This window comes from Pocillopora verrucosa, chromosome 1 (assembly GCF_036669915.1).
Source record: "Pocillopora verrucosa isolate sample1 chromosome 1, ASM3666991v2, whole genome shotgun sequence".
NCBI lineage: Eukaryota > Metazoa > Cnidaria > Anthozoa > Scleractinia > Pocilloporidae > Pocillopora > Pocillopora verrucosa.
In genome coordinates, this window is record NC_089312.1 from 6,457,869 (window position 1) to 6,484,802 (window position 26,934).

At 37.2% G+C, this 26,934-nt stretch overlaps 1 protein-coding gene and 1 pseudogene across 1 annotated transcript in view; one reads left to right on the forward strand and one right to left on the reverse strand.

Annotated features, from left to right (window-relative positions):
* The first annotated feature begins 4,483 nt into the window (after positions 1-4,483).
* Positions 4,484-26,934, forward strand: part of LOC131769977 (relaxin receptor 2-like) — a 28,207-nt gene continuing 5,756 nt past the window's right edge. The window contains exons 1-20 of the mRNA XM_066164804.1: positions 4,484-4,572; positions 13,069-13,140; positions 13,724-13,795; positions 14,286-14,357; positions 14,739-14,810; positions 15,430-15,501; positions 16,026-16,097; positions 19,348-19,419; positions 20,343-20,414; positions 20,682-21,681; positions 21,955-22,039; positions 22,309-22,377; positions 22,482-22,541; positions 22,900-22,968; positions 23,068-23,127; positions 23,426-23,494; positions 23,585-23,644; positions 24,094-24,156; positions 25,293-25,353; positions 25,926-26,021. Coding sequence (XP_066020901.1) covers positions 4,484-4,572; positions 13,069-13,140; positions 13,724-13,795; positions 14,286-14,357; positions 14,739-14,810; positions 15,430-15,501; positions 16,026-16,097; positions 19,348-19,419; positions 20,343-20,414; positions 20,682-21,681; positions 21,955-22,039; positions 22,309-22,377; positions 22,482-22,541; positions 22,900-22,968; positions 23,068-23,127; positions 23,426-23,494; positions 23,585-23,644; positions 24,094-24,156; positions 25,293-25,353; positions 25,926-26,021 — 2,357 coding nt within the window. The remainder of the gene's footprint in view (positions 4,573-13,068; positions 13,141-13,723; positions 13,796-14,285; positions 14,358-14,738; positions 14,811-15,429; positions 15,502-16,025; positions 16,098-19,347; positions 19,420-20,342; positions 20,415-20,681; positions 21,682-21,954; positions 22,040-22,308; positions 22,378-22,481; positions 22,542-22,899; positions 22,969-23,067; positions 23,128-23,425; positions 23,495-23,584; positions 23,645-24,093; positions 24,157-25,292; positions 25,354-25,925; positions 26,022-26,934) is intronic.
* On the reverse strand, positions 18,188-19,256 carry LOC131778455 (uncharacterized; annotated as a pseudogene).

Consider the following 26,934-nt stretch of genomic DNA (forward strand, 5'->3'; position numbering starts at 1 on the left):
CGATAGAAGTAAAATCTGTTCTATTATCTTCTATTCGAGGTGAACGAAGCTGGTAAACCGAAATATGAAATTCCACAATGTCAGTCACAACAGATCACTCTCTCAAATTATGTCGGCACTTTCCTGCATTCCTTTTATTTTTATGACAATCAATATATCGAGTAGTTCGAAAATTGAAAAGTTGCCATTGCATGAAAAAAAAATGGCAAAGGTTCATTTTCTTCATTTGGTTAATTTCACAGAATTCTGTCCGTTTTACATACGCTACTACTTTGTTTCAAGTGGGGGAATTTGTTAAAATCGGATTCCGGGTATTGGCCTTTTTAACCTATCGTGATCGTGCCCCTTTTTGTCCTGGCTTTGTCTCGCTTATTTATCTTCTCTGGATGTTTCATGATAAGAAATTAACCCCTTTATAGTTACACTCTTGGACCAAAGTACAAATGCGTTTGACAAGAGAGATGAGTTGAAATAGGGTTTGGTTGTGAAGCGTCTTTAGCCGTCTTTCAGCCAAGGTTCAGTCAAGTAACCATTTAATCAGGAATTTTTTTCGGTTCATCGAATTCTCGATAGTGTCAAATTTGTCACTACCCTATATCACTCAAGGGGATCATTTCATACTGCCCAGAAGCCCAGCGCGTTCGAGGTTGCCTTCATCTGTCTTTTTCTGAAGAGACTTTTTATTTCCGTGTAGATCAGTTTTGCAAACTGGAGTAAATTAGTGAGTTAAAGGGAAGGATAGACTTCAAAAATTCAGAATACTCATTAAAAAAATTGAAAAAAATTGCTGTAAGGTACTTCCTGAAAATGTTCCTCGTTAGAGCTCGATGATCTCCAAGGGTAAAGGTCAGAATTCAGATTCCAATAATTCTGAAAACGATCGCCGGATACACCAAAAATGTAAGCCAGCGCCCTGAGTTAGATTTTATTTCAAAAGTTTTAGAAATCAATCACAGCGATGAATGAACATTGGGAAAACGCTAAGAAAAGAAAGGCCTAGGTTAATAAAATTGCCCTACGGAAATGTGATGTGCTTTTTCTCTGCGGAGACCCATTTTTTAGCTTTTAGCACAAAAACCATTGAATTGCGGTGTGCGGTGTAAAATAATTCTATCCTTAAAAAAAAAAAATATATATATATATATATATTTTAGGCCCTCTATTCTTCATACTATTAATCAACAATCTACCACTGCATGTCAGTTCACAAGTAGACCTCTGTGCTGATGATGCAGCATCTGCTCACTTTAATAATTTACCTGAACTTAAACTTTCTCTAAATATCTCTGCAAATGAGATACGTCACTGGGCCGACTCAAATAAACTCTCAGTCAATGAGTCAAAGGCTAAAGTCTTAACGATCACCGGAAAGTGCCTGGCTTCGAAGATCAATGATGAACTTGTTGTCACAATTGAGGAAAATAGGCTCGTAAATGCAAAAAGTGCAACTCTCACTCTCATTTTATTGTCATGTTGAAAACCTTTGCAAAAAGCTAACCTCGCGCATTAGTGTTTTAAGTAAAATTACAACCTTTCTGTCACTTAAATAGCAATTGTTGTTCTACAATGCCATTATTCGCCCAGTAATGAGCTATGCTGACGTCATTTGGCCATCATGTGACAAGGAACCACTTTACAGAGTCTTGAAATTACAGAGGCGTGCAGCTAGAATCATTTTATATGCCAACCGCCTAACACCCTCTGTGACACTTTTTTATAAGCTGGGATGGCTACCTTTTCATGAACAGAGTAAAATTAACCATTTATAAGCGCGTAAATGGCTCTCTTCTAATGAACACAACGATTAACAATACACAACATAACAGAAGCACGCGATATGCTGGCTACAATTCTATCTGTCCTTATTATAAGCGGGAGACTGAAAGAGGCCGTTCTTTTGCTGTATTAGCAACATGACTTTGGAATAATGTGCCTCTAAATGTCAGAAAATCAGACACCGTTAAGTCCGTAAAAACTCATTTAGGGTTTAACTTTTATATCTGTTTATATCTATATTTTGCAGAAGTTTTATTATTATTATTGTAATTCAACTATTCACGTTTCTCATGAATTTAGGTTTTTAACTTTTATTATATTATATTTGTATTCAAAGTTTAAAATTTTATTTTCCGAGGGCCACAAGTTTATTAGCCTTTGGCTATTAAGTGTTAACCCTCTTTAAATGAAGTATTTATCATTATTATTATAATCATCATAAGCAAATGGCACGTTCCTTTGTTTCTACCGCGCGAAGCAAGACAATGATTGCGATGTTAATGAGGCGAGTTACTGACACGCATCTAACGTGTTAAAAGCTAGTTCTTTTATTTTAGCGTGCTAGTGTACCGTGTGCGTGCGTTTATCTTATTCCCCGAAATCCCGTGGAGGGTCACAATTTGTTAAAAATGCAGTCAGTTAAAATTACTTAAAAGACTGCACGCGCGCAACACGCAAACTGCGTGTCCTACACGCACTTGCAAGTCTGACTGTGAGATGCGTGTAAATTACACGAAATCAGTCAATTACAATTCATTAAATGTGTTAACTGAGACAATTAGAATGAAAATTATTCGTAAGATTTTTGACGAGCATCAGCCGGTAACTGCCCTTTGTTAGATTTCTTATTAATGAAAATGCGAGTGTCGAGACTTAGAAGATTTAACTTGCACTGCTTCCGCTTTTCTTCAAACAGTTTCGTCCGATTGTCACGAGTTCACTCGAAATTTAGAATTTAATGATCATGGAATGGAGTTTTTGAAGTAAAAGCAAACCAAAATTGTAAAGTGCTCCCCCATCACAATCATTAAACAAATCACACAATATTGTGAGTCCTCAGGCTTCCCGTTTCATTGGTATGCACCACTTGCAGTTACTTGGCGTATTTTTGATGTCAGATTAAGTGCGCCAGACCACAATTCTCTAATTGTATCAGGCGTTTGAAAAACTTTTTGAAGTTTGCAATAGAAAAACTCTGGCAGATATTTCTACGTCAAGGAGGAAAACAGAATCCTCTCGCCTCTCCGATAGGAAAACAACAAATAAACTACAACCATAACAACAGCATAAAAGGAGTTGAATGATCACCTTAACTATCGCTTTATTCAATTCTTCTATTTCGATTTTGGATTCCTCGAGTACCTTAGCATGTTGTAGTCATCTAATCTAATCATTTTTAATTGATTTACGGCAGCCTGAACGGTAAGCTTTTTAAAATGTACCTAGTTTTGGATAACCTTGACCGATCTCTAATTCGTAGACAAATAAACGTTTTAGTCACCCATCGATACACTTTAAAATATATATTTTTTTGATACCTTAAACACTCAACCTCCATAAATTCATGCTACATTCTATTTCTATGGGACTTGTGAGACAACCAGCCAGAGGAGATACCACCAGGTGTCTACACTAGCAATACCGAGTTGACCGAATTGAAAAAAAATTAAATCACTATTCCAGGTTTTATGCGTAAAGAATGTCTACATTTCTATTTCTGTCGGGACACCTTTCTGTTGAGAGACTTCTTGCACATCCCCAATTCCCCATTCCCGCTTTCAACAACATCCCTCTTTCCACGGATCACCGCCGGTAGGCAAAATAGTGTATGATTGGAGAGTGGCCTTTACAGGCGTGAAGTGGAAACAAACGCCGACAACTCGTGAAATTCAAAGTCGCTTTTTCTTGCGCAGTGTTTTGGCTTGAATTCTGATCTTTGACGAGTTTACTCTCGGTCAACATTCAGACAATTTTTCATTCTCAAAAGAATGTCTGGGTTTTTTTGTGTTTTTCTTACTTCTGAGATACAGCGTTTACATGATTGAAAGCTTTGGTCATGAGCACCACTTTGAACTTACCAAACTATTTGAAAATAATGAAGCGTTAAAATGCAAATGTTAGACGCACTTTATGGTTCTACATGTGCAGATTATGTTCCGATCAAAACCAAAGGTGTTGATTTAAATGCATCGTCAAATAAACTCCAAATAAATAAGCTGCCATACTGTTAAATGGTCAAAATTATAAAAATGAATTAAATATGTGAAAACTGTGGTTATTAGGCCTTAAGAAAATGTCTACTTTTACAGGGATGGCGCAAATAATTTTCACGCCAGAGATTATAGACTACAAAAGCCGAAAAATGACAATCCAAAAACATTTTGCAAATCCGAAAAAAATATTTAGAATCGATATCGTTTAGATAAATCTCTTTTGAAAGGTTAGCCTACGTGTAGCCGTACCCTACGTCTACGCAAACCTGAAACTAATCGTGATCCGTGACATTACTCTTTTGCAAGAAAATGTATCATGACTTTTTATTGGTTAGTCCCTTTTGCAGATGCTTTCGTCAATTCTGATTGGCTAGAGTTGATAATTCATTTTCAAAATAGCGAACCAGACGGTTGACAAGATGCTTTCGTGGTCAACTTTTCAGGCAACAGTGATCCACGACGAGGTTTTAAAGAAAGTTTGCGCGACTTTTAGGATGGAGGCATTTGAAGAAGAACAGCAGAAAGCCATAGATATGTTTTTTGAAGGTATCGATGTCTTCGTTTCGTTACCAACTGGCTTAGGGTTAGGAAATATATCTGTAATATATTAAGCAGCGCCAGTGATCGATCGCCTCTCTCCTCTAGAAGAAACCGGTCACTATATCTATTGCGCCACCCGTTAAAGCTCTCGCAAAAGACCAGGTGCACTATCTTAATGGACTTGAGCCTAGAGGGTTGTCTGCCTTCAACCTTCTCTCTCTTTGCAAACGGTGCTGCGAAGCAATTAAGACCGTGTCTGCTGTACGTTTAGTCACTAAAACTAATGTTAGTTGTTTCTTGCAGTGATTCTTTCGACTGAGAAAAGACTCGCTTTTTCTTCGCGCTTGCAGCGCAACTATCTCTTAAAGAAATCTGTAAAAACCTTGAGACTCTGCAGCAAATTATCCATCTTCGTCGACCGTGGCACTGTTTACAAATGCAAGCAGAAACCGCGTGGACGTTGAAATCTAATTTTTCTTAGCGCGATGCTAATTGAACATCGTCCTCTTCTTACTCTATAGTCATTTCCTATATCCTTAAAATAGAATACATATTTGAAATCGGACGCTGAATTGCAAATTTACCCGAAAAACGGAAAAAGAATTCACTTCAGTATTGTCTTTTATCTCGATAACCTTCACACTAGCACGTGCTACTTCGCAAAAAGTATTATCAAATGACAGTATTTTGCATTAATTAGTGTGGCGTCATGGAACACGATTAGTGTTAGGTTTGCGTAGACATTCCCTCGCTTCCCTTTCACCTGGGGGGGGGGAGGGTACGGCTACACGTAGGCTATAAGATAACCGGAGATAATGACGCGAAAGAGTGTCGGAAGTGTTTGCTGCGGGCTAAACGCTCACCTAAATATCGTTTTATTCTTCTTCTTGGGATTTGGGTCGCACTAGGTACCTCAACCTCCTGTAACTATTTGATCACGTATGTTATCCGGTCTAATCTTTGAGCAAATTTTCATACACATCCGTGGATCGTTAAGCATAAAAAAATATTAAGAAGTTGTCTAATAAGTCATTTGCTGAATTATTCAGCCTACAAAACCTGTCACCTGTTACTTTACTTTAACTGTTCCAGGATTTTACTAGGTAGATATTGACTTTTTGCCATACCTTTCCAATACACACCAATGGGAACGTAGTTTTTCGATGGAATAGAAAAGATTCTATTCGTAACACCTTCCAACGGAAGTAAGATACGTTTGACGCCAAAGAGTAGCGGAAGTCAGATGAAAATCAGAGAGGGCCGGGCAGAAATGTTGTTGGATGGTATCCACCGATACCTATTCGTCGGAATCCGATGGGGTCCATGGGAATCCAACGGAGTCCATCCATTTCCATCGGAATTACTGGTCTTGTGATAAACCTAATCTAAAACAAGTGCAGTATAAACCGGGTATGCCTCGTTTTTAAAGCCATGAAGCGAAACAGCTCGTTTCAAGGGCGAATGACTCGAGCATATAGCTAGTTTTTCAAGCCTTTAAGCAAAACAGCGCTTTCCGCCAACAAATACAGTATGCACGAAATGTAGCCCGTTATTTAGACCATGAAGCTAAAAAGCTCATTTCAAGTGTGGACAACGAAACATACACCTCGCTTTTTTACTTAAAACACAGTCCAATGTAGTGTACGTGGGAAATGCCTCGTTTTTTAGGCCATAAAGCGAAGCAGCTAATATCGAGCGCGAATGACTTACAGCGACTTACGGTGCTTTACATAGGCAAATGCAGCAAGCTTGGTATATGGCTTAATATGCCTCGTTTTTAAAGCCATGGAACGAAACAGCCCATAAACGCGAATGACTTGAAAGATACCTCGTTCTTCAAGCGCGGATGACTTCAAATCTCGTTCTTCAAGCCATAGAGCAAAAATACGCTTTACACAGAAATATGAAGTCCAGTATACGGGAAATATGCCTCTTTCTTAAAGCCCTGAAAAAACAGGCAATTTCCAGCGCGGATGACTTGATTTATACTGCGTTCTTCCAGGCATTTAGTCAAAACGGTGCTTAACGCAGGAACATTGGATGCAGGTTACGTAAAATATGCCCGATGATTTCCGATTTCCTAACAATCGTCGTTCAGTCGACTATTTTTTTAAAATTCTCTTTCTACTACACAAGTTATTACAACGGGGAATAGCTCTGATCTCTCTAGGAAAGTGTGGGTCACCGCTTATAAAAGTGACACTTACAGAGCTGTCAATCTCTAACCTTCGTCATGCTTTTACGCTTAATCAGCGAATCACGCTAAGCTACGCAGAGCGGAGTTCGCATACTAAGTAGATACCTTCGCGATGTTTACGCTTTAGGAAATGTCTTTCTAACTTAAATCTCTTGGTCTTACGGTCAAGTTAGGGCAAAACAAAAAAACAAGATTGACAATAAAAATATTATAATAAGCTTACTGACAGAATTAAAATCATACTTGAAAAGATATCTTAAGAGAAAATAGTCCCTGAAGGCTGTTGCATAACAGCAGAATAAGCACAAAATTCGGAGAAGAAAGGGCGTACCCAAGGTACCGCCCCTAAAAGAGCTACGCAGAAGAGAGCAGAAGATGAAAAGTACTACATATTTACACCCTAAGTCACCCCTAAGAAAAAGAGGTGTCGAATGTGCTAAATTATAAATTAAAAACTATTCTCCTAATCGGGAATTCAACATGGATTTAGCCTAAAACGAGAGTGTTAAATGGGTAAAGTATAAAGGAGAATTATTTCCTGGAAATTCCTGCACGGAATCAATTTTTTATGAGGTAGAGTCATTTTCGCAACATAATGGAAATATACCCGCGATAACTAGCCGCAAACCGCAGTTTACGCAAAAACATCTGTCTCCATGTCAAATTCACGATCATAATAAGGAAAAGGTAGCCAAACTCTACCTGTAAGGTAAGACCACCAAAAGGAATAGGAAATAATCACCTGGCTTATTACAATGTTAACTGAATGGCTTATGCTAATATATTATTTCCATTTATTTTCACGTTCAAATAAGTCAAAAATCACCCATAATGAAAATTGTTGTTAGCTGACAATTTTGTCTTTTAGCAAAGATCAGAATTCAGATTTCGATGATTTTGAAAACGATCGATGCACACAAAAAATGTAAACCAGTGCCTTGAGTAAGATTTGATTTCAAAAGTTGTAAAAATTCGTTACAGCGATGCGTGAACATTGTGGAATTGCAAAGGAAAGAGAAGCCATGTTAACAAAATTGCCCTATGGAACTGTGATCTATGTTCTCAGTTTTTGTTTACCCGGCAAAGTCGCTAGGTTATTTTGGAAAACTTATAAAGCTGAATAGTGAGACATCAGAGATGTCTATAGCTTACTGTATGGCAACTATAATTTTGTATCCTTTAGAACTTTTAATAATGAAAAGCCGATTGAGGTAGCCATCTCGAGTAAGAACTTTGCACCTTATGCTACCTTGGCTCTCATACCTATGCATTTGTTATAATCGTTAGTGATGTGATATGAGTCTTCTCTGCGAACACCGATTTTTTTTAACTTTTAGCACAAAAACCATTGAATTACGGAGTAAAATAATTCTATCCTTAAAAAAACAGCTTATCCAGAACTTGTAGTCACCTCTTCTAGACCTGTCTTATACTTTGGTGGTAATTCTATTTAACAAATAGATTCCAAGTTGCCGTGCGTCTGTTCAGTAATAGATCATAGATGACGTCAAAATGTTGTAAGAACAAAAAAGTCGCACACGAGGCGCAGCCGAGTGTATCACTGATGTTCTTACCACATTTTGACGTCCTCTGTGATCTATTACTGAACAGACGCACGGCAACTTGGAATCTATTTGTTTTATATTAAAAGAATTAAAATATACGGAAAAAAGCCTTTTTATCTCAAATTTCCCCACTTTGACAGACACGAAAATAGCTTTTGACGTAATCTATTGTCTATACAAAATGAAGCGAACTGACTGGTTGCTATGCTTAGCAAAGAATTTTGATTGGTTCAAAGAATCACGCCACTGTCAAATTTGAATCGAGCGTCGCTTGTCCTGGAAGAGACAATCGCTTTGAAAGCTGAATCAAAACTGCGTAATCAACAATTCTGAAACAAAATGACGCAAAAAATCAAGTCACTTTTTGTCATCAGAGTGGCTCTGTAGGCCGAAAAACACCTGGACGTTGCCCTGAATATTACAGGAGTTAAAAAAGCCACTCGGAAAGCTTGCGGTTGCCTTCGACATCGAAACGTTGGAAGCCATTCGGTTCGAACTTTGCATGAGTGGAGCACTAGACTAAGGAACGGGCTGGCTCGAATTTTGGCAGGTCAGATGGTACAATAACTGGCTTATGTTGAATATTTTCTTTGCCAGCGCGGCGGTTGATTCTGAGCTTGGCGTCGAGAATTTTGTTGCTGTTTTGAAATACTTGGTTTTTTTGATATTTTCACTATAACACCGTTGTTGTTTAGGTGTAATTTATTGGAATTGCGAACACCGAGAAGAGCTGAACGACTGTACTCTTCGCCTTTTTTTCTTCTGGCTTCCACATAAAATCTTGCTAGGTTTTTGTCTAATTCCTTACTGTTTATTTTAAGAAGTGGTGTTGTGATGTTTCTCTCCTGACACCAATCTGTGTAAACAATTATTTTGACATTGAGAAAAGAATGTTTTTTTTTTTCCAAATAAATCAATCTCAGACAACTTTTGCTTATTGAGTTCGTTAATTTCGAAGCAAAGAAATGGCTTCTTACCGTAATTCGCTGTTGTGTTTTTGCCTTTCCATTTTAATCCATTGTGTGGCTTACCAAAGCCTCTTCGTTCTTCGCCTTTACTTGCAGTGAACTGCGATAATAACATCGTTGGCGAAGCCTTTTCTCACTCTTCTCCTCCTCTTTCATGTAATGATGTTAATGTTATTTTTGAGCCACATCTTAAACAAAACCTGTCGCCAGGATTGAGCCTATTACCTCACGCTGCGTAGAAATCCGCCATGTCTGACCAAAGCCTTCCACGGCCGGGCACAAATGTCACGTGACAAAACATTTTTCTCAATTTGGGAAATTTTTGGACTTAGGAAAGATTATTGGATTGTAGACTATTTTCGACTTTCGTGAAATTTATCAGTGGATCTATGAATTAAACCAGGATTTGAAATTGCTTTTTCGATTTGACAAACTTTTAAAAGCGATTTGTGTGTAAGATATTGATTCTAAATATTTTTTCGGATTTGCACAATATTATTTTTTGGATTGTCCCTTTTCGGCTTCCGTAATAAACTGTTTATAATATTTCGTTTTCACGCTACATCAGTTTGAATGAAAACGCTAATTTTCCTTCTGGGATACCTTAAGGTTGCCGTATCTTGTTCTTTAGATGTGCTTATTTATTAAAATGACAATTAGTCAAATTCTTTAAAACACTTATTTTGTAGATGGCTTGGCAGAAACAAGATTAAGAAGTTGCGTGGTGATTTATTTACTCCATTAGTGAAGCTACAGTCTCTGTAAGTCAGGAAGCTTACTTTTATATCGATCTACTTTAACTTGGCAGGATTTTAACTTTTGCTTCAAATTTTTTCAAGCAAGCTTTTTTTTGTTTTGTTTTATATCTTTGGTCCCTGGGGAGTTAAGTGCTCTACAGGAAATATGTTCACATATATCAAAATTCATTACATCCATTTTGAAATCCATTTTTATCCTTGCAATCTGGTTGGCTCTTATCGGTGCGATTTATTTACGAATCGCACCATTTTTTGCTCTAAATCGCAACTTTTTCCCAGTTCACAGGGAAATTTTCTAAAAAAAATAATTATCAATTCTATTTCAAGGCTTGATTTAAGAATTGAATTAGAAGAAAATGAAAGACAACTTTTGCAACTAAAAACAAACATACCCAAAAAAAGGGAAAACAACTGACTAAAAGTATAGCTTCCAAAAACAGATAAGAAAATATGAACCGGAGCCCTAGAGTAACGACCTTCTCGAGGAGTTTGACGCAACATTTCATAAGAAAGACAGAAGGAGATTACCAGAATGATGACTTTCTTGTGATGGTTACTGCTGTCGACGAATACCTAACAGGGAAAAAATACAAACGCTAAATTATTCTTGAGAGAGGTTTTACAAGTTTAAAGCAAGTTCTTGGGGCAAAACCCGACAACTCTGGCAACAAGAAAATGAAAGACAACTGTTGCAACTTTTTACAAACCAGCTTATTACTGGATCAATAAGATATTTTTTCAGAGTCGAAAAGCCTGTTTTTGAGCGACTGAATTCTGTGATTCCAAAATAGCTGCAATAAAGTGGCAATTGAAATTCGTTTCGTGCAATTTCGATTGAGATTGAAGGCAGAAAGTTGGGATTGAATTGATTGACAGGTAAGTCGCGGAAGCACAAGAAAAAAAATGGTGGAGGGAGTGAAAGAATGAAAACACGCAACGAAGCAAGAAAAAAGGGCTGAAACGAAAGTATTGAAGAGTACAAACCGAGGGCCTGAAAATAAAAATCGCGACAGTTCATAAGATCAGTTCAGAAGATTACGAGCGTGACAGCCTTCGTGTACTGGTTACTGCAATTAAGCGATACTTAACCGAGAAAGTAAGTAAACGCTCGATTTGTCACAACATAAAGTTAAGAAGTTTGAAGCAACTTCTTGGAGAAACACGCCGGCAGCAACGTGGCCGAGCAGCTGCTTAGTCTTTAAGGAACTCTTTGCCTTTAAGGACCACTACTGCTTCAAGATGTTTGAACAAATTTAAACGGAACCTGGAAACTCATTTATTTAGGACAGCTTTTTGCTAACTTGCTAATTTTTTTAACAAGAGTTTTTGTTTCTAACTTTTTAACTGTAGAGATGTATAAAATATGTCTTATGTACAGAGTAGGTCAAATATTTCTCTCTTTCATATTTTACAGCGCTTAGAGGCGTTCAATAACTGCTACATGAATTATATATATTATTAATCACCAAGCCATAACACGAAATAAACACGACTTAGAGGAAACAGAGTCAAATTTTGCATGTATATTAATAGAAAGTAAATTAACGATTTTTCGCATAATTCGCAAATTCTCGTAAATTTTTGTAAGACATTAAATGGCACTCACCCTACAGGCTAGTGCAATTTGGCTGGCCTTCGAAACATTTACTCGTGTTGATTTATCCCAAATTTCACTTGAAATCATGTAATAAGCTAATCCACTCATTTAGATCATTTAGAATTACTATTTCATATAAACATGTAAAGATTATGACAAGGAAACGGCACAAAGAATATGTAAATCCAAGAGAGGAATATATCAAATTGCTTAACAGCAACAGATCACAAGACAAAAGACTTTAAATTCAAATCCAGAGAAAATCTTCTCATAGGGACTTGAGTAACAACCAGATAGAGGAGCTACCGCCAGGATTCTTCAATAAAAACACCGAGTTGACTGAGCTGTAAGTAACACATTTAAAGGTCCATATTCGATACCATCGATTCTTATTTATTCTAATTAATAGTAACTATCACTACGCGTTTCGACATATTCATAAGCAGCTAGCTTTATAATTGGCTGCGTGAATCAGAGAATAGTAACCTGCCATAGTATATTGAGAGAGAAACCTCTCCCTGCTAGGGTTATGCGTCAAACCTTAAGATGATTGAGACAAAAAAAATTAAATTAACCAAAAAAATATATTTTACTCGTAAGACAGTGCTCGAGCTAATAGAGGGCGAAGTCAACCATGAAAATGGATTGTTTGTGGATGGACAGAGTTAAACAAACAAAAGTAAATAGACTCATTAAAGAATGCTTTCAGTTTCATTGTCAGTGCTCCTCGTTCTGTAAATCCCATTTCTATTCCCCCCCCCCCTCCCCCCTTCCTCTGATAAACGTGTTTTATTTTAATGCGCGTAGCCAGTATGCAGCCCTTTGCAAGTGTAGGTAAGGGTTCTTGGTTCTCGTAAGCTGGTTCCCTCTTAGACCAGTGCCTCAGTCAAAGAGAACGGGATTTAAATACCTCCCCATTTAATGACAAAATTTTCAACACGCATAGGTTTTTAGAAGGTAACAAGATCAAGAAGTTCCCTGACGATTTGTTTTCCCAATCAGTCAAGCTGCAGAAGCTGTAAGTGAAAGTGGTCCTCCATATCAACTATTGACAAGTGGCATAACACACATTTTAATGCAAATAATGCATATTCCATTTTCATCAAGCAGATCCCTGAACCTCTAAATATCTGCGTAGCACATAAACCGATTGAAAACGCCCACAATCAGTGACTGATTGAAAAGATGAATGACTAAATCTTAGGGGAGACAAGAAATGGTTTACAACATCAGGTGCTCCAAAGACCAAGCCAAATGTGTTATGCAGTAAAATTTAAACAAGGGTCGCACTGAAGTCGAATGAACTGAATTAGAAGTACTTTCGAGGTCACTGAGTACTTGTTAATTCCTAAATTATAAGCTTTAGACAGGTAATCGGTTCAAAGGATTTTGTTCCAACCGATTCAAATTAGATTAATTGTAACACTTTTTTTTTAACTCTTCTGTTCATACAGACAACTTAACAACAACAACCTGGAAAAGATACAGAAGGGTTTGTTTGACAGTTTAACAGCATTGACGCGCCTGTGAGTTTAGGAAGGAAACTTTCAATACAAAAAAAATAGTAGCTAAAATTGTTTTTTAAAATAAGCAGAACCTATGCAATGAAGGTGGAAAATTATGTGTTTTTGAGTAAAGAGGGAAAGCATGAAAACATATCGCTAAAGATGGCCGTACGCTATGGTGTAGGCCTCTTTCATAATGGCGGGCGTGATTGTAATTCATTTGAGTTATGCAAATAAGCCATCCCGGCTCCACTTTGGATCAAAACTTCTATTGATAGTGAACTTGTGGCGAAGGCCAGAAAGGCTCATTTACATTTATGCGTATTCTTATTGGATGAATGAGCGAGTTAATGCGCAGGGTGGTTGTTCCAAACACTAAAACAATTAATAACAGCAGTGTTGCACAAACAAAACACAGTAGGAAAACGAGGTTGTCAGCCTCAAAATTATCGAAAGCTATCAAAAATCAACTTAAAAAAAGTCAGGATGTTGATCAGTATTATACAATACTAAAGTAAGTATTGGAAACACACCAAAACCAGACGATGCAATGACAATTTAGCTAAATAAAATGGATTGTCGCATCATTCCAACTTTTATTCAGATGGCTGCAAGACAACAGAATTGAAACGCCACACAAGCAAGTTTTCAAAGATTTGACTAATTTGACGGAGCTGTGAGTTTAGTAGATACAATACAATGTGTTTCTAAAAGTGTTGGCTCTTTATCACTTTTTTGTAACCTATATCAGAGATGATAAAAGAGGCCAAGTGATTATGTCACAATCAAGTGCAACATAGCAATCCTAGGACGACTGTACATAATAAAATGCAGGTTTACCGAAAGCTTATAGCATCGAAATTCACTGGTCTCGGGTTCTGACCTGTAGGCGTTCCTCGGTAGTCTTGGGTTGCACTACTCTACACCATTTCCCTCCCATCAGTTGGTGTTACTTGAGTAAAGAGCATGAAAACTATCCACAGTAGCTTAGTGCACTTTCATCATAATTGTAATGTAACAGCAACATAGCATGCTACAAGTGCCTGTGAAACGCAGCGAAATAATTCAGAGTGTTTTCGCGTACTGTTTCACTTTTTATGGGATTTACATTTCGGCTGGCATTATTTTTTCTGAAAGACTAATGCATTTAACCTTGAAACTTTCAGGGATCTGTCTAATAATGAAGTTGAGGATCTCCCTCAAGAAATCTTCAGAACTCTGGCAAAACTCAAAATACTGTAAGTCAACAAGAAAAACAAATAAAAGAAAATTAAAAGCACGACGAGAAAGGGAATTTTCTCTCTAAAATTTTATCGAGTTGCAAAACTTTCCCCGTTTCTGTCTGAATTTCAACACACACATACACAAAATAGAAGTTTTGAACTTAAAATCGAGTTTTCATCAAATGTTATTACTCCATATGTCTTTCGAATTGATCTAATTAAACCTGTTCATTAAAACGTGTCTCACCGAATGAATGCAAAACACCTATATTTATACTACACAGATATGTAAGCATATCGTTATTGGGATCTTATCGGTTGCCATCATTATATACGGGAAACCAGTTCTGCTTTGCAGTTAAAGGTGGTGTGTGTTTAACTGTTTTAATGTTGCAGGCTTTTATCCAACAACCAACTAAGAGATTTACGGCCAACGATATTTGCTAACCTAACCAAGCTAAAGACAGTGTGAGTAGCGATGGATAGTTTAAAGGACTGAATAATTGTAAAGGAGGATTATCCTCTCTTGTTAATTAGTAGTCGATTGATAGATTGATGGAATGATGAATTTTTGGGGTAAAAAAAAAGGAAACGAAAACATTTACAGCACCTTTCAGAAGATACCCAATGTAAAGTACGAATATGTAGTTGTCTAGGGGGACATTCTAAGAATTGCTTTTGAATTCGATAATTCTGGAGCTTTTGCGGTCATAGACAGATTAATTCAGTAATTTAATAAATTGCCAAAAGAAATCGAAGATTTCTCTCGTTTTACTTTATTCCTCTCTGATCAATCTAAAAACCTGTGCCACCCTATCAACCAATCGGACACCAAACTTAAACCAAACGTTACTTGATAACTCGAATTTTCCGGCGCGTGAGGCTTTGTGCTTGAATTGTTTGTACTTTTAATGTAGACTGGCTTCTTCGTCTCCCTTTGCTTTGATTGGTTATTGTGATTACTCCGGCTCTTGCTTTTGGACATTCATTCAAAAGGTACTCTGAGTACCGACCACTGATATAACATTCAACGTTTAAATTAAAAGAAAACTGGCCAAGAACATATTCATGATTTGCAATTCAACAGAAAAATTGAAAAGAATGAGATAAAGGAGCTGCATCCTCAACAGTTTCGGGGACTGGTAAATCTGTATGACCTGTGAGTAGTTCATTAACATTTATGTATTCCACAAGTTTTGAATCCAGGCATCTATCAATAGTGAAAATATACTATCTACTATATACTACATTTATTAGTGCAAGCGGAATAATGCCTACTCCGATCCACACTTTCATGTTTTTTTAAGAAATCCTTTCATTTCTTGGAATTTCTGATTTTAAGTCATGACGAGGGTCTATATAGGACCTTTTTCTTGGTGCTAACGGTTCTTGTATAGGATGGGCCGGTTTGGCCATCATGCACGTGGCTTTTCAGTACCGAGTTTATTATGTTATACATCCTTGGAAATTTTGCGGTTCATGCGCTTACGATACTCCATAAAAGAAATCTCCTGATTCCCAAACTATCAATTATCTTTCTCCAAAAATTTCTCGTAATTATATTGCAAAATGTTAGTGAGTATTCTCATGATCCCTTTGATTCTTATGAAAACGATTACTAAGGTATCGTTCTTTTATCCATTATGTCCAACGTTCGTTTCATTTTCTTCCTTTCTTCACTAGCTATCTATCGGGAAATAAACTCAGATACTTCCCAAAAGGAGTTTTTAAAGGCTTAAAGCAGCTATTGATTATGTAAGTAGACTATGAAATTTGTTTGGTGAGTAACATAACCAGAAATCCCATACAAGATGGCTGCTAAATGGCCGCGAGCATGCGCTAAGCGCGAAAGTGCAAGTTAAATATCGATGCAAAGTATAAAGGAAATAAGGGGGATATAAAAATATTTTGCATTTTGTGCCATTACTTTCAGAAACTCAACGTTCCCCATCATCAAAATAGATAGAGTCAAGTTCAACCGTATTTAAATCGAAAGAAAAGTGAGAAAAAACTGGTTTAAGACGGTGCGTTTTTATTTTAGTAACCTCATATAATAGCCGTACTTTCCTCTTTCTCTCATCCCTTAAAGTAGGGCTTACCTCCATGGTTTCTTTCGTCTGCTACGAGGAAACGGTTTCACCGATTTGGTTCCCTGTCATCATTTCCGAAAGATAAGAAGTTTAACTCGCAAAGAAAACGTTTTTTTTTTTTTTTTTTTTATTATTTTTTTTTTTTATCCAAAAACTTCTCTTAACACGGTGCCTTTTCAATTTGTAAAGTGGCGTTTTCCAGAGATGCGAGATGTGAGGAAATGAACTCATTACTCAGGCAAAAATGTTCCTTCGAGCGGTTTGTTTTCTTTTCACTTTGCCTACCATTTTGTTTTAACACATTTTGATTACCATTTATGAGGTAACTAAAGATAAAAAAGCCGCTGTAGAAAATAATCAGCTAAAAATCGAAAAAAAGCGAGAATTTTGAAGGAAAATATAGCTAATATTAAATACTATGTCTGATGTCTGATATTCCCCAAGAACTTCCTTTCAACCTAATAAAAATATTTTAGTGGAGACCTCATTGAAATATGTTAGAGATTACTTAAAGTAGCAAATGTAGCCTAAACCATCTACAAGAATTGAAAACAGACAATGGTTTCCAAGAGAAAGAGAAAGAATGAACCCAAAGGAGGAAGGAGAAGGAGCACGAAGGAGCACGATCGAGACATTCGACTCGCCCGTACCGAGACCTCCGCCGTTTCAGAGCATGCCCACAACACCGGACACAAGCCACTCTGGAGCGAAGCAAAGTTTATTGATCGTGACTCTTATTACTACACCCGCAGGGTCAGAAAGGCAATTCATATAAGACTTCATCCTAACAACATCAACAGGGATAGTGGAATAGAAATTCCAGAAGCGTGGATACTCACGATCAAAAATCACAACAACAGGAGAGCCGTGCGACAGCAGACAGCCGACGCAGCAAATCACTGAGTGAACAGCAAGGATCGAAATGCTCCAACAGAGCTGTTGAAAAAACAACTAATCACAGCAGAGCATCATGCTTTATGAGATCACGCATGACCAGTCGACCTCATCGCCTGAAGAAGACTAGCAGTATGCAGTCGAAACGTCGCGATATACGTCACACTTGACTACATCGTGAGACAAACGAAAAACTTAGCTTTTATTGTTATTCACCACGATGAATAACCTCAAACTTTTCTACGAAACGAGCTCAAAGTACACCAAACATAATTGTCAATACTAGGAGCAAGAAATCAGTGTCAAGCGTGCTGGTAAAAAGAGACATCTGAAGCAAATGTCAGTACCCGACCTGGGAGGCAATGACTCACCAGATGCATCATCATCACAAGTTGAGAACGAACAACCCCAAGAGAATGACAGAGATCATGCAACAAAAAAACAGAAGGCGGCAGATGAGAAATGGAGGAAGAAGAAAGGGGAAAGGAAAGGGCAAACAAACAACAAATCTTAGTGAGAGCAGCTATAACAGTGATATGTACATAAACAGAGAAATTTTCACAACCAAACATGAATAACGATTTCGATGCTTCTATGTAACTTTCTGACCTAATAATACAAAATAATTTCTTGGGAGAAGGGTTAGTGCAGTGTTGACAGCTTGTACCTAAACCCATGTAGAGCATGTTATTGGCTAAAAAATTTCGCGCCACTTTTTCACCACGGGCTACATGTATTAGCCTCGAACTCTGATTGGTTCATTGGGTTGTTTACGACTGTCGTGATTGGTCAGAGTAATTACTTTGGTTTTACTTAAGTGCAAACTGCTCTAAAAGCATGTATTGACATTCTGTAATTCAATCACAATATTGCAATTGAACACTTGTTAAAACTTAAACTTACTTTTTCAAGATGTTATCTAGGCTTAGCTACAAGTTTTCCCTCCACAAGTTTATGTGTCCGTCGTCCCAAGCTCAAAAAACTTTTAGCTCTAATAGGGAATACAACCTGTGTACTATCTTCAAGGTTGTCTACACAAGTGTCCTAATCGGAACATTCTTTGAAAAATGAACAACGGTTATAGTCATTCTTCTCTAACAAGATGCAGCCATACTTAGAGTTGGGTTGCTCTCTTTCTCTGAAAATATGATTAAAGACGTAGCGTCTCATTTCTATCACAGTTGTGGGTGAGGCTGTCTGATGTTTACTCTTGAGATGCTGGAGAATAGCAATTGCCAGTAAATCAGATCCTTCTTTGATTCTTTCTTCTGTGGTTATGGATGTTCTGAATGCCCCGAGGAAAAGAGTTGGGATCCATTACTGTCTAACATACATGCGATGTCGCCAATAAAGCAGAAAATTGCCTTAAACGTGTATGATGTCTTAAAATTTCTGTCTTCACTTCTAGCCCCTCAAACTATTTTGTTTTAAAATCGAGTAGTAAAAAAAAACATTAAGTTCTTATTTAACTTTATGACTGAGTAGAGACATGCTTAAAGATGAGGTACCTTAAAGTGGTTTCATTGAGGTTCTCTTCGACTTCCCAGGTGTCGCTAAGGGAGCTGTACCCCTTTCAACGAATAAGGTACTCATTCTTAGGGAAAAAATACACACAGAACTTCTTGGTGTACGGTTGGAATCTTACGTATGCTACTCACTTCAAACAAGCGTCATATTTACCTTTCCTTTATTTTGTCTGCAATTCAACACTCTTTCAACTTGAAAATAAGGGCTTTTCCTTCCTTTCGATCTATTCTCCATGAAATCTGCAGAACTAAGAGAATTTAAGCTGCGGTAAAAGCCCTTCGAACGATTTTTCCTTCGTCCGTCCGTCCGCCATATTGAATACTGAAATTTACGCGCCCGCCGTTCAAGCCGCTGACTGTATACGATTTCTGGTTATGTGTTTTTGAAATAACATATTACGCATTTTACCTTAAATGATCATTTACAAATCAATGTCGAAACATTGTACCTTCCCTGTTACTCTTTATGATTTTGTTGCACTTTATTTTTGTTAGAGAAATTCTTGAAAACGAAATGACTCAGGTAACCATAGACAACTTCAAAGAAATCAAACAACTTAAAATTCTGTGAGTTTTATAATTAATCAAGTGATGATAATCAAGTTGTGAAACAAGCCTTGTTACCTTGAGGCGTCCAATCAATTGAAATATAATGAAAACACTCTAAATCGATGCTTTTATTGTAAAAACTTCTTACCTCATCTACAACTTACCGGAAAGTACTTTCCTGCCAGCAGATTAATTACTTGCTTAGTGGGAGAAAGTTTGTAAAGAAACTTTGGTGGTGCGTCAGTGTGGGGTATTTCAAGACATTTGAAGTCATTCGACATTAAAACTCTGATTTGTTGAGAGTATACAGTCAATATACAAAAGCGTGTGAAGTTGACATAATAACCGATATCTGCATCAGGTATTGGGTTATCATGTGGAGTTCAAAGTCTGACTAGTTGCCAAGCCCCTCGTCAGTGTAACGTCCTGAAACTTTTCCAAACTCAGGGAGAAATGTCTTCTTTTGCAGAGTGTTTTAAAAATATTCAATAAAACAGTCACTGAATTCGGTTTTCTCATGATGTCATGGATTCTAAAACCTTGTGTCTGCTTCATATGCCTTAGCCTTCGGCTTCGGCAGTAACTCAGATCTCAGCTTTCTGATAATATCATGGTCAGTCTCATGCAATATTCAATCATTATCAACTGAGTTGGTGATGTAAATTGGCCACCCTAAAGAGCCTCAAAACTGAACTCTTGAGCATTAGCCCTTCGTCCGAGAACACAGGAATTGTAAGTTTTAAGTGGTTTATATAAAGGAAAAAGACGTTTCGCGATTAGAAGGAACCTGGTAACGAGAAAAACAAGAATAAATTCGTTAAATGAAAAGACTTCGCTGACACTGTGGGGATTAAGAGAGCCTATTTTAAATATTAATTTTTATGGTGGAGTCTTGAGACTTTTGATCATAACATTTTTATCTACTAATTTTTAATTTCCAGGTATATGCAGTACAACAAGATGAGGGAGATTCCATATGGTTTTTTCGATATGTTGAAGGACATTCAGCGAGTGTAAGATTTTGATAAAGTTCATTCGCAAATTTTTCGTTTTTGAGCTAAGCTATATATTCTGAGTAGACACATCGTAGAGACATTCAAGCTAAGTTTTTTCAAAAATAATTGAAGACCTGGATTCTTAAAAAAATTATTTTGTATAAGTCACTTGATAACTCCAGCCATCAGTTTCTGATATATTCTTAGAAGCAAGTTCTTGTCGATAAGGTCTGTGAAGTTTTAATGAAATAACTTCCCTGAGTGGACGATATTTTACAATTGTAGGAGCTTCGACACAAATCTGATGTGTTGTCATATGCACAAGGAGGACGCTGACTGTGCTTTCACGTACAACGACGACTTTGCCAACTGTGAGAGCATGTTTAAGAATTCTGCCCCAAGGAAGAGTATCTGGGTGATAGGAGTATTTTCTCTGGTTGGTGCAGTGTTTGTTGTCACTTGGCGAGTGATCTTTAAAGAAAAGAACGTGGTTCAGTCCATCATGTTGCTCCACTTAGCAGTGTCCGATGGTTTGATGGGTATTTACCTGATCTCTCTTGGCACTAAAGATCTGTTGTGGAGAGGAGAGTATTACTTGCATGACTTCCAGTGGAGGTCTGGTTTGTCTTGTCAAATAATTGGAGCGATCTCCCTTCTGTCAAGTGAGGTTTCGGTTATGATGATGACACTGATATCTGCTGATCGGCTTAAAAATATTGTGTTTCCTTACCAAGGTGCTTCTCTGAAACCAAAGGCAACACATATCCTGTGCATCATCATATGGGCAATTGGCTTCCTTATGGCCTTTTTGCCTATGTTTGGTATTCAGTATTTTGAAGACCCATTCAGGTACCATAGTTACTATGGTAGAAGTGTGGTATGTCTGCCCTTGCAGCTTACTTCTGATAAGCCGGCAGGTTGGGAGTATTCTGTTGCTATCTTTCTCGCTTTGAATTTTGCTTTTTTCTTGTTCATCATGGGTGCTTATCTCATGATACTAGTCAAGTCTTACTTGTCTAGCCGGCGACTGGCCCGTCAGGGTACTGAAAGAGAGATCCAGGCCAGAAGAGCAAACTTTAGGAGGGAAACGGCTCTTGCAAGGCGGGTGTTCTTCATCATCCTGAGTGACTGTGTGTGCTGGATGCCTGTGATAGTGATTGGTATGAGGACCATCATCGAGAAGTCGTACAAAGCGCAAGGGGACCTCGCTGTCTGGATCGCTGTATTTGCCCTTCCGATCAACTCGGCCTTGAATCCTATCTTGTACACCTTGTCAACAGAACAGGTGCGTTATGCGCTTTTAATCCATTATAAGTAGTCAAGATAATAAAATCCGTAAGTAGACTTATAATGGCTAGGTACAGGAAGGGTAATGGTTTTCAGCCGACCATAGGCAGTGTATAACACTGCTCAAGACTGCTTTGTTCACTTGCAATGGACACTGACAATGTTTTAAAAGCATTGGAAAACAGAAATTCGTTAGTTTCTATTTTGTCATCGGAGCTCAGCTCAAGGCAGCTAGCGAAATCTCGATCACTTTTGGCTATTTTGTATCCAGGTCAGAGGCATTCTGAAGAACAAAATGGAAAAATTCTGGAACTACTTGAAGACCGTTTTCACCTGCTGTGGTTGGGATCAGGAAGGTGCGATATAATTATCAGCTCCTGATCAGAAATAAACCGAAAAACGATGTAAACTAACAGATTGCTGCGAATACAGTTTATTGATCTGTTGATTTATTCATTCAGTCACTCAGTCATAAATCAATTCACTCATGCATGCATAGAGACATTCATTTAATCATGTATTTACTCGTTCGCTCCTTCGTTCTTTTATTGGTCTGTTCATTTGTGGTACGAACTAAATATTTCTCGACTCGATCATTGACTTTTCTTCGTCGTTTTCTTTAAAGGCCAAGGAGATGGGGAACAACCGAACCAACAGGGAATAGAAGACGATGGACAAAATGGTGGCGAGGGAGGTAAATCCTAACTCGTATTTCTGGAAATATGGTGAAAACTGTAAATGGGGGAAAAAGGCAATCTGTGACTAAATATATATTCGTTATTTCCTCTTTATTTTAAGGAGAAGGTGGGTGTGAACTAATCGAACTGGTTCATGTTGGTGTGCATCATCCCTTACTAGGTGAGCTGCAGTTTTCTAATCCAATGTAATTCTTGTCTGGAAGAAAAATACCGTGTTGAAGTGTTTATTGCTAATCTGTTTGTTTTGAATGGTATCCCTGGTGATGTTATCGTGTCCTCTGCTACCGGAGGGATCTGTGACTGCTGGTTACTTTCATATACGCAGATAGGGTTTATTATTATCTTTACAATCATTCAACCTTCTTTGTTCATCACGTTAATCTCAAATTCTAGAACCCATTCCCCCGTTCGTTTGTTAGTACTTTCGTTATTTCTATTGTGTGTTTCTTTTTGATTTTTTTTTGTTTTTGTTTTTTTGTTTTTTTCATAAACCTCTTTTCATTTTTTTTTTTTTAAAGGCCAAGGAGAGGGAGAGCAAGTGAACCAGCACAGAATGGAGGACAATGAAGAACATGGCGGCGAGGGAGGTAAAAACCTTTTAGGTGTCACTTAACATATCATAAACATTTGAACTGAGAGCACAGGGTTAGTCTATGTACATTTTTTCTCTACTCTCATTTTTCAAGGAGAAATTGAGGGCGAAGAAATTGAACTGGCAAGTGTTGGTATGCATCATCCACAACAGGGTAAGGCTAGAGTTTCTATTTGAATGTCAAGTTTTTAATGCTATTCTGTTAGTTTATATTGTACCTCTGGTGATTGTGTCCTCTGTAACTGAAGGATCTTTGACTTTAGGATATTTTCATACACACAAATAAAGTTTATTATCATCATTTTTATTACCCAACCTTTCTCGTCTATTACGCTTTAATTGTTTAAAATTGTAGATCTCGTTCTGCGTTTGTTACAAAAAATCCCTTCGTTCTATCTCTTATTTGTTTCCTGACTCGTTCACGATTTTTTTCCTTTGGTTTCTTTGAAAAGGCCAAGGAGATGGAGAACAACTGAACCAACAGGGCATGGAAGACATTGAACAACATGGCGGCTTAGGAGGTAAGACATATTTTCCTTATAGTCAATGACAACACAGTGGAAATGTGACAACAACAGTGACTATATGTTTTATTTACTATTTTTTTCAAGGGGAAGTCAAGGGTGTAGTTATCGAACTTGCTCATGTTGATGTGCGTCATCCACAACAAGGTAGGCTAAAGTTTCTTCTCTGATGTCATCTTTATATAAATAAAAGATCTGTTAGTTTATATTGCCAAGACTCAACAATATGTTGTTTTAATGGTACTTTTTATTTTGTTCTCTACTTCTGGAGGGATCTGGGACAGATGGATATTTTCATTCCCACAAATCAATAAAGTTAATTTACATCATTATAGTTATCCAACCTTCATCGTTCATTACGTTAGTTTTAAATTCTATGGATCTCGTGTTCTAACACAGTTTTGTTAGGTTTAAAAGTTTTGAAACGTTTCTTTGTTTTTTTGTCTCCAGTCATTATCTGAAATAAAGAAAAACAAAATAGACTAACTTGATTCTGAAACAATCACCAATACTAAGATACATAGAAAATAAGGTACAACATTGTTGATTAGTTCGAAACACAAAAGAATGACAGTATTTACCTTTCTTGTTTCAAGGAGGACTTGATGAAGCCGAAAGAATCGAACCAGCACCAACTGGGTATGCTGATTCAAATCAAGGTAACTTGTCTTACCTTTATGAAAAATCTATAGCTTATCAATTGGTCGCTATTCTTTGTTTGTTTGACAACTCATCCAGTGTTACTGTATTAGAAATGGACAAACCTTCTAAGGACTGTTAAGTTCTCCTGCGTATCGATCAGTTCAGAATCTCATTACCTCCCTCAAGCATTGCCAAGCTCTGAATGAAGTAACTTTAAATTTCTCAGCTGCTTTCCTACCACTACTACTGGTGGTAAAATCAAAGAATTTCAATTATCCTCAAACAGAACTAAGAGATGAAATTTCTTATGCAAATGAGCGAAATTTGGCCGTAATAAATTGAGATTTTGCATAACAGGTTGCGGCCAAAATGAACGGCAATAAGTATGAAAACATCAAGTTAAGTATAGATTCAAATAATTCTTATTTGCGAGCTTTAAAATTCTTAAGCAATTTTTCAAGTAAACGTCGAACAAAAAATAAAAAAACAAACGAACAAACAAAACAAAAACATTTAAGAAATCCTTAAGTTTGACATCCATCGATTATGTGTCGTATTACAAGTGTTTAATGCCTTGCCAAAGGCAATTTCACGACCACGAAAGCAGCGTATTTCGGGATTTTTTACCCGTTTTTAATTTGGCTTTGGGTTTGTTTCGAGAAGAGCAATGTTCTGTTGCAAATTTTGATGAGCCTCGACAGAAAAGAGGAAGTCATCAAATATGCCCGATGCCAATTTTTTTTGGCAAAAAAATGTTTTTCCATGTAATAATTACTTCGACTTTATTATTCTATCCTCTTCGTTTCGCCTACGTCTTGGAAAAATTTTTAAATTTTTTGGCTTTTTTAAAAATTTTTTCCTTTATTTGCTGTTTCATCAAATGAAAGAATTTTGTTTTGCAAATTTATTAGGAATACCTCAGTAAAAAAAACAGCAACAACAAAAAACCAACAAAACAAAACAAAACAAAAGCAGCTGATTGGTTTTATTTCTCCAGTATTACCTCACGGATTAACCTAGAGTTCTCTATTTATTTGTGTCTTTCTTACATTTAGAGTGTCGTTAACCAGTTTCATCAAGTTAAGCAGTTGCTACAGCGCTTTTAGTACCTAATCAAATATGTAATTTTTTTACTTTTTTCTATTAATGTTAGGAAAACGGAACAAGAGTTTGAAAAAAGGGGACGGTAAATTCAGGCATTCCACCGAAAAGAAGTAAGTGGTGAGCAGCGGGATATACACAGGTTCAAATTCCTAGAGAGATAGAAACTGTCCTTATAACAAAGTTGACGGACGTTGTCAGTGACGAACTAACCACTGAATTATTTGAATTACTGGTTTATTTCCAAAGTAGTTAGCTTCTCAACCTACTGGCTAAAAGGTTGAAAGAGTAACTGTCGCTAGCGGACTTACCTCACTGACTAACTGACTCACTAACATCCTTACTCACTGATTAACCAGCTGACGGACTGACTGACTGAATTTCTGACAAAAATGACTGAGCAGCTGATAAACCAACTAACTGACTACTTGACCGACTGACTGAACGAATGCTGATCAATCGCCAGAACAACTGATTGACTGTTTCACTGACTGGCTAACTGTGTGCCCAGCTGAGCGGCCATTCGACAGATTGTTTGATAGTTTGTTTCACTGACTGATTGACTGATTTATTACATGATAGAAGTGGAATTTTTAAATAAATAATTGTTTCACAAGATAATAGCGATTGAGCATTTCTTTTCTTTTTCCTTGTCTCTCTTTTGTTTTGTTTTGTTTTTTTGCAGAAAAAGGCGAAAATCAAGATTTTCAATGCGTCGAAAGTCACCTTCGGCTACCGAGGCTGTCCATGAAGAACACACTTTTGAAGAGGACACAAAACTGTAGGCAGTTTAACTCGAGGAAACTACTATAAATTCTAAGCAATTTAACAAGAAGAAGTGGTAATTAGAGATCGATAATCTCGTCATTGTTTTTTATTACGCGTATAAGATACTTCAGATAGAAACAGCTGCTTTGCTAATTTTGTGTCTATTTAGATGTAAAGGAGGACTTAGTCAGTTATACTGAACCAATTGGTGTGCTTTGCCTGGTTAAATTAAATTTCACTCGATCTTTGGTTGTCTTAAAAAAATCCCCACCAAAACGATTTTTTTCAAACGATAAGTTATGTTTTCAGACCAAGACAATTTAATTGACGTTTTAATGGTTTATGAGTTAGTGTTTCATATTCATGATTTATATGGTCTCCATGGCAACTTCACATAATCGGTGACATCATCTTAAGGATCGTGTTTACAGTCACAAGAAGTTTCAGCTTTCTCTTAACTAAACAAAAACACCCATGCGGTTGATTGGGATCCTTTAAGACATCTGCTACGAGGAGTCTTTTGGGGGCAGATTAAGTCAGCTTGAGATGGGAAGCACATTGAAGGCAGAATTAACTAATTGAGTTGTGTTAACTGACTTAAAACGAGAGGATGTAATACCAAAAATTTTTTGGGGAGTCGTCATCATATACTAGTTTCTAGAATACCTTTTCACAATGACTTGGAGGTTACGTAACTATGATGCCATTCTACCAGAATTTTAGTGTTTTAGGCTTGCGGAATGTTCTAAAATACGTTTCAAGAATTCAATAATCTAGGAGTAATTATGCTTCTCAAGCTAAAATGAGAGAGAGATACTGTGATGTACATCAAAGATTGTGCACTTAAAAGAGATTGGGTAAAAACGGTGAGTTTGTGTCAGTGGAGAACTAAGGTACAGTCTGGAGTGGTTTGTAGAAGATAATCA